This window comes from Mus pahari, chromosome 2 (genome assembly GCF_900095145.1).
Source record: "Mus pahari chromosome 2, PAHARI_EIJ_v1.1, whole genome shotgun sequence".
In the NCBI taxonomy this organism is placed as follows: domain Eukaryota; kingdom Metazoa; phylum Chordata; class Mammalia; order Rodentia; family Muridae; genus Mus; species Mus pahari.
The window spans coordinates 67,439,834-67,448,071 of NC_034591.1; the positions used below are offsets into that span (position 1 = coordinate 67,439,834).

Consider the following 8,238-nt stretch of genomic DNA (forward strand, 5'->3'; position numbering starts at 1 on the left):
GCGCTTTGCAAACAAGGGTTATGCAAGGAACCACAAACAGTTGTCACTGATTTCTTAATATGTTTGCAGTCTGAATCATTTCCCACAATTGCTTCAAACTTCAAGGATAAAATGAATTCTTGTGGATTCAGATGTCCACAGTAAACCCTGCTCATTCATGTTAGCTGGGGCCTGTTCTGAAAGACCTGAATGGGGAGACCCCCCCGCCACTCCAATCTTGAGATGGCATGCATCCAAGAATCACTAGAGACCATCTTGATACAAACACACGAGGCAGTTTAATATCGGAGTTCCCGGTCGACACGTATCTCACACAGGAGACAGAGGAATCGACCCCGCATGTCAGAAGCTAGGGATTTATGTACAAGGAAATCGGGGGTAGAGGCATATTTGGCGTGATTTCACATAATTGGCTAGTTTAAACATCAGCAAATTGTACGTGCAGGTTGGGGTAATAGCAGGGCAGGTGCTTATCTGTGTTGGCAGAGCATCTGGTTAACGGTTAACCCAAGTCAGAAAGGAGGAGACAGGGACTCAATTGAGATAGTCAGGGCATCCTTGCACACCTCTCCTATCTTTTGGCCAGCCAGTTCCTGGAATGACTTAACAGCCTTTGTTCTGGCCTGGGCTGCTTTTCCTAGACCTGTGAACCTTGTACTAACCAGCATGAGCCGCTTGAATCCTGGATCTCGAAGTTAATTTTCTTCCAGTTCCTTCTTCCTCACTTTGGTCCTGTATCTGGCAACCTCTATGGTCACACATGTGATGGTGAGTAGGACAGCGGGAAGATGTTCCTTCGAAGGTTGGTGTTGCAAGGGCAAGAGTGGAGAGGGTAAGGCAAGAAGAAGCTTTCCTGAGGAGGTTCCCATCCTCTCTAGTGAGGATTGAACCTAGGGCTTCCCACATGTTATATCCTCAGGCCCACCTTCAGTTATTTTGAAACAGAGCCTTATTAAGTTGTCCAGGCTGGCCTTAAACTTATGGTCCTCCTGCTTCCATCTCCCTAGAGCTGGACATGCCTGCTTTGGGGGACATCTTTAAAACCATGTTGACACATCTCTTCAAATGGCTCAAACAACGAAGCAAGAGAGATTCTCTCAGCATGCTGACATGCGGGAGCAGCCACACAGTCTCTCCCTGCAGCTGACCAGGAGTACAGCCAACTGGCAGCACCCACCCTTGGGTGCTATCACCCTTGCCCGGAGGTTGGCATCTACTGAAGAGAGATGCCTCTAGGTTAAGTGTTTTCTCCAGTGGAAGTTTACATCCAATAACTGGCTGATAGAATTGTGAAATCCAGTCTCCTCACCTTCTATCTCAAGGTCTATGCAAACTGTAGAATTCCCTGTGGAGTCAGCATTTGTAGTGACTGACTCAGTCTAACTTGCCTTTTCCCAGTCCCGTGTTGTGTTCTTTGCTTCCTCTCTCAGGTGTAAGTCCCAAGGCTACTCCCTCATAGTTTCTTTCAGCACCATCATATCTCCACCTCAATAGTCCATATGCCTTGGAAGCCAACCCTTTTACACACACACACACACACACACGCACACACACACACACACACACACACACACACACGTGCTTGCAAGTACACAAATGCATACATAAATATACTTACACAGAAACAGAGGTTACAATATTAATAGATCAAAAGAGAAAACTCATGCAATTACTTCAACCATTAAAAGACATTATTAAAGTAACTCACATCTCCAGTCAAAGCCTTTACTTAGTAAAACAGGAATGAACAAAATATGCATGCACTAATTTAAAGATTAATCACTAATACCCAATATCAGTCATAGTGCTATTAGATATTCTATTCTTTTTAAATTTTTCTTTTTTTGTTTCCTTTGGTACTGGATAGACCCTAGGACCTTGTATATTCTAGGCAAATGATTCTAGGCAAATGCTGTATCAATAAGCTAAACCCCGAGCCTTTAGTGTTTGTTTTGTTTTGAGATGGGGTCTTAGACAAAGAATAGCAGAACAACGTGGAACACAAGGTCAAAACCTTTTCTGTTGTGTACAAGATGCTCACAGGCAAGGATGTTAGTTTTGAATTCCCAGAGTTTCAGTTGTAAAGAAAATGACTGAATAAAGTGTCATTCATAATAAAAAGAAAAGAAAAGAAAAGAAAAGAAAATTAGTAGGCCTAGAATGGGCTTAAATTTGCCATCCTCCAATCTCAATTGGAGGCTATTTTGTAGTAAGAAAAATCCTTAAAGAGAAGATGAAAATAAAAATAATAAAAACAAAACAAAAAAAACAAAACAACAACAGCAACAGCAACAACTACAACAACCACACACACACACACACACACACACACACACACACACACACACACGGAAGATTACCTGTAGCCAATTCTAGAATAGAGTCAGCAAAGAAAGCTCTGTCACCATGTTTGATTCTACCAACCCTTCTGGACAGACTGCCTTTAGTCACAGAGAAGATATAGTGTGTGATTCCGTAGAAAAATGCTAAGACCATACCTACATGGAAAATGTTTCTGTCTCTTTAAGCAATCATCATCCGGCCTTTCTCTCAGTTTCCTGATCTCTAAGACCCAGGCAGCCTAGTGACTTCCTCTATGCTCAGTCCTGGGCACAGAGAGACTTCTGCACTCACCAGAGAAGGGAAGGCGAGCCTGGGACTTCTCTGGGCCACTTCAGGAACTGTCAGCAAGAAAGGTGAGCCTGAGGCTGTGAGCTGGGGTGGAGAGGAGGCTGGGCTGTGAGACCAAAGTGTCTGCTGCCTACAAACCTGCATTGAATACAGCAAAGTGCAGGTGCACACCGAGCATGCAGCACAGCCAAGGGAAGGCTTCCAGGCGCTTTAAGATGGCCTGGGTTTCGAATGGACAAGATTAGAGTAAGTCTTAGGAGTTCACACATCCTTGATGAACAAAGCTTATCTCTTCCTGAACTCCTCTCATACAGTAAGGGAAATGTACTCTAGGTCTCCGCCCAGGGGCATAGCACAGTTTAGAAGACACCATTCCTCAAAATGCACATTGAGCAAAGGCAACAGATCCTTCTGTGTCCCTATAAACCGTGCCTTCAAGGCCACTCCTAACGGGCCACGTCTGTCTCTCAGGAGTCTGTCTGTCTGTCTCTCAGAAGCCTCTTCTTCTCATTGCCTGTAGGAGGGGCTCTAGCAAACTTGAGAGGAATGGACTCAGCCCTCACTTGTCTTGTAAGCCATTGCTTCCTGGAGTTTGTCCCACTCCACCTGCAGGGATACCTCTGTTTCTTCCTGTCTACTAGGAAGGGTTTAAGAAACAATGATTTTCAAATTCTGGATGCAGACTAAGCTTGTGAGAAAGATCCTACTTGCTGTATCAGAACAGCTGAGGATGGATCCAAGAAATGCGATGTTGAGGGGAACACCTAAATATTTCCCAAAACAAAACAACAAAAACAAAAAAAAAAAATCAAAAACCAAAACCAAACAAAAAACCCCACAAAACCCCATCAAGCTTGTAGGCAAGGAACTGGACTATCTTGGGCTCTCTTGCACATATAGAACTGCACGTGCTTTATGTTGCCAGATAATAGAAACATTTATCACCTGAGATTTCACTCAGTGTTTGCTTTTCTCTTAGAAATTATCAAAGGAAGCTCAGCCTCCACTCTGAACTCTGGGAAGTCCTGGTGTCCTGCCCTGGACTTTGGTGGAGTCGCTGTGCGTGCCTACTCATTTTCCTCCAGATTAAGCTCCTCAAGCCTTGCTCATTGCTCTCAGTCTTACGGCTGTTTCTTCATTTCTGATCTGTGTCATTTGTGGGCATTTGCTGATTTCTGCACACAGAACAGTGACATGGAATCTCACAGAGAGTTCTACTAAAGGCTTTGGGAGATGGAAGGGGTACTAGCCCATCTGGTTTGCAAAGCCCTTCTGTAGGAGATAGGCTATTGAGTTAACATTACTCTTCTCTGGTGTTGTGTCCACAGGAGGGAGAGAGGGAGGGAACATATCACCCATAATGGAGACAAAGAGATGGACCATGAAATGATGGACAAATGCAGATAAGCACTTAGACAGGAGTGTGGAACCAAAGCTATCACCAGAGAAAGGTCAGAGAGAGAGAGAGCTGAAGAGGCTGAATCTGACTTCTGGGAGGTCACTGGCTAGACCTGTTAGCTGAATAAGAGGCTGGAGTAGCAGACCTGGGGGGACACTGCTTTGGGCTTGAGGACCCCTGGGATCAGGCTTAAGTGACCTGGAAGTGCTTGGCTGTACCAGATAATGTTATAACATAGGTAGTAGAAGGGAAAAGTTTAAAGCAAAGGGCTCATAAGACAACTTTGTGGAGTTGGTTCTCTTCATCCACCTTTCCTGAGGTCAGGAGGGCAAGCTCAGGTTGTCAAGCTAGCATTGCAACCATCTTTCTGGTCTCTCTAGATGTTATCTTCAAAATCCAGATGCTATCTCTAAGAAGGAATAGAAGAATGTATTATGGTGGACAAAAGGTGCCCCCTACATGCTTGTAAACTGAAGCACACGCCTACATGTTCAGCTCCTTGCAGACAAAAGCCTTGCTTTGTGTTTTTAGACCTTGCCTGACTCTGTGGTTGGGTTTTGCTCAGTTGCAGGAATGAGAACACAAATGAGAAAATCAAAACTGAGAGCCTTCTAAGAAGCATGGGGGGAAGGAAGATGGCAAGAGATGAGGAAGGCGCCTATGGTAAGAGACCTTCAGGGAAATGAGTCCTGGCCTCTGTGTGAGCTCAGAGTAAGAAAGGAGGAAAGGGGTGGAGCTTCCTCAGGTCTGCAAGCCAATGGGATGAAACAGCAGCCCTCCCCCCACCCCCAGCACTCACTGCAAACTACCACCACCACCACCACCACCTACACACACACACACACACACACACACACACACACATACAGTGTTTCCACAAAAAAGACACAGGATGGGAAATTCAGTCTTAGAGTGAGCTTCACTCACTAGGTCCCCAGTGTTAGGAGGATGGGGAATTAACTGGGTATCAGTATTTGGAGTCAGGGAGATTACTGGGTGGGTAAAGGCTGCCAAACCTGAGGAACTGATTTCAACTCTTGAGCCCACATGATGGAGGTAGGGAACTCCTGAAAGTTGACCTTTAGCCTCCACGGGACATGGCTGTATGCCCCTAAGTAAATAAAATGTAATGAAATATTAACCACGAGGAGTGAGCTGGCTTGAGACAGGAGAGGAGAAAGGGAAGAAGATGAACTCTCTTCTCTAACTCTCCAACAACTCCTAGAAAGCTTTGAGCTGTGTCCTAGACTGAGCACTTCCTGCATTTACACAAGGAACACCTGGTGGGCTGCAGCCAACCCCATTGTCTAGGATTGAGGGACTCCCCTATGCTTGATGATCCACATCTGGGAGGTGGGGGTCAGGAACCCTGGTGTCTCAATTCAGCATCAGGTCTGCCTGTGTTCAGGCCCAAAGACCCCAGTTAAACCCTGGAGTTATAAAGGAATATTTTGTGAAACGTCATCAGGAGCATCTGCAGGTGCGCAGAGAATCCAAATGCAGAAAGGAGAGATGGGGGAAGAACCTGAGCTCAGAGAGCCCAAAGCAGATGGGAGCACCAGGCTTCCAAGGAGACCAGGCAATGTGGGTCCTTCCCTTGTATGCTGAAGCCTTTCTCAGAGGAAAGAAAGCCTGTGTCTCTGACTCAATGCTGCCACATCTGATCCTCAGGCTCAGAGGTCTCCAGGGCCCCGCAGGAGCCCCAACTGAGGCTCATCCTAGTGGGCAGGACTGGGACCGGCAAGAGTGCCACTGGCAACAGCATCCTGGGCCAGAAGTGCTTCCTGTCCAGGCTGGGGGCGGTGCCTGTCACCAGAACTTGCACCTTGGGCAGCAGAAAGTGGGCCGGCTGGCAGGTGGAGGTGGTGGACACCCCGGACATCTTCAGCTCCGAGACCCCGCGGACCGACCCCTGGTGCGTGGAGACAGCCCGCTGCTTCGTGCTGTCGGCTCCCGGGCCGCACGCCCTGCTGCTGGTTACCCAGCTGGGTCGCTTCACCATGCAAGACAACCAGGCGCTGGACGCGCTGAAACGGGTGTTCGGGAAGCAGGTGATGGCGCGCACTGTCGTGGTGTTCACGCGCCAGGAGGACCTGGCTGAAGACTCCCTGCAGGATTATGTGCGCTGCACGGACAACCGCGCGCTGCGAGAGCTGGTGGCCGAGTGCGGGGGCCGCGTGTGCGCCCTCAACAACCGCGCCACTGGCAGAGAGCGCGAGGCCCAGGCTGAGCAGCTGCTGGGCATGGTCGCGTGCTTGGTGAGGGAGCACGGGGGCGCGCACTACTCCAATGAGGTGTACGAGCTGTTGCAGTCCATGCAGTGCGCTGAACCCCAGGACCAAGTGGCCAAGGTGGCAGAGGTGGTGGCTGCGCGCATGCAGAGGCGCACCAGGTTGCTAGCTGGGCTGTGGGGATGGCAGAAATCCTACTGGAAGGGCTGGAGAAGGGGTTTGACTGTCTTCCTGGGTGTGGCCTTCTTGATCTACTTGCTCCTCTACAGAAAGGCCTTTGGGGACCAGAATAACAGATTAAGTTGGTCTTAGAAGATTGTCTTATTCAGGGTTTCTATTCCTGCACAAGCATCATGACCAAGAAACAAGTTGGGGAGGAAAGGGTTTATTCAGCTTACACTTCCATGCTGCTGTTCATCACCAAGGAAATCAGGACTGGAACTCAAGCAGGTCAGAAAGCAGGAACTGATGCAGAGGCCATGGAGGAATGTTCATTACTGGCTTGCTTCTCCTGGCTTGCTCAGCCTGCTCTCTTATAGAATCCAGGACTACCAGGCCAGAGATGGCCCCACCCACAAGGGGCCTCTCCCCCTTGATCACTAATTGAGAAAATGCCCCACAGCTGGTTCTCATGGAGCCATTTCCCCAACTAAAGCTCCTTTCTCTGTGATAACTCCAGCTGTGTCAAGTTGACACAAAACTAGCCAGTACAGAAGATGTTCCCTATTTTTTTTTTTTTTAACGCAATAGTTAGAATTCTGCTCACAGCTTTAGTGAGTCACAGTGCAGTGTCTTTGGCATCAACTTTGCTAAGGCTCTGTTGTGCTGAATCTCAGTTTTAACTATTTGCATTCAGAGTTTCAAAAAATAAAAAACGCTTCCTTTAGATATTTCATCATCCCTGTGGGCCATCCTTCCCTTAAAATAATGAAATACCCCTGGTAGCTTGTAAATGGGGGCAAAAATCACAGCGCCACGAGAACACACATTTTCTTTTCCTCTTTTCTTTTTTGTAAAAAAAAATTGTTCTTATTTATTCTTTGAGAATTTCATATATTTTGATCATATTCTCGCATTTTCCCTGAGTCCTTCCAAATCCTCTCCACCTCCCTACTCACAAAGCCTCATGAGATGTGGATATACCCATCAAAGAAAATTGATTTTCCTTCTCCCCAGAGCTATGGTTTGTGACTAGCTCCTGACTGAGTGGGACTTTGTGCCCACAGCCTTTGTGGGGGTTTGTACTGGGCTTGCACGCAGGTATGGTGAACAGGGTCACATCCACTAAAGCCCACGTGTGCACCTGCCCTGTTGTGTCTGGAAACAGTTTCCTTGAAGTCATCCACCACCTCTGGCTCTTACATTCCTTCTGCCCTCTTTCCTCAGAGAGGACAAAAGCCAGCCAGGGATCTCCTTCCAGTGTTCACACCAACGCACAGGGTCTGAAAATTGGCTTCATTAAGTAACATTAATGATGAGAGAAGAGTCACTGCCTACCTTCGAAAAAACACTTGCCATGACTTTTGGGGGGCTTACTTTGTTCTTCTGTAAAAAGATATTAAATGTTCTTCTTAAAAAGAATTATTTCTAGATGGACTTGATTGTACATGTCTGCTAGGAGGCACAGGCAGGAGGACCAGATGTCCCCTCCCAGGGCCCTTGGTTCAGTTCTTAGTACCGAGTGATGGTAGTCTTCGTGGGGTGATGTGAACTCTGGCCTCTGTCAGGTTTCTGAGAGACTCTGAGCTTCTCTGACGAGTTAAGAACCAAAGGTTGAATAAAAATCAAAATGGAAAAAAAAAAAAAAAGATCTCTCCAATGGGACAGAACCATCCCTCAGAATTGTCTTTTTCTTTCTTTCTTAAAAATCAAAATCAAAATAATAATAATAACAACCAAAACGCTTAGGACCTTTTGTTCTTCCTCTTTGCCTTTGCTTTGAGATGGGTATATCTTTTTTAAAAATCTTTTTATGAG

At 46.9% G+C, this 8,238-nt stretch overlaps 1 protein-coding gene across 1 annotated transcript in view; it reads left to right on the plus strand.

Annotated features, from left to right (window-relative positions):
* The first annotated feature begins 561 nt into the window (after window positions 1-561).
* LOC110316516 overlaps window positions 562-8,238 on the plus strand; it is a 15,787-nt gene continuing 8,110 nt past the window's right edge. The window contains exons 1-4 of the mRNA XM_021190864.2: window positions 562-768; window positions 2,529-2,696; window positions 4,596-4,693; window positions 5,702-6,566. Of these exons, the coding sequence (XP_021046523.2) occupies window positions 4,651-4,693; window positions 5,702-6,566 (908 nt within the window). The 5' untranslated portion in view covers window positions 562-768; window positions 2,529-2,696; window positions 4,596-4,650. The remainder of the gene's footprint in view (window positions 769-2,528; window positions 2,697-4,595; window positions 4,694-5,701; window positions 6,567-8,238) is intronic.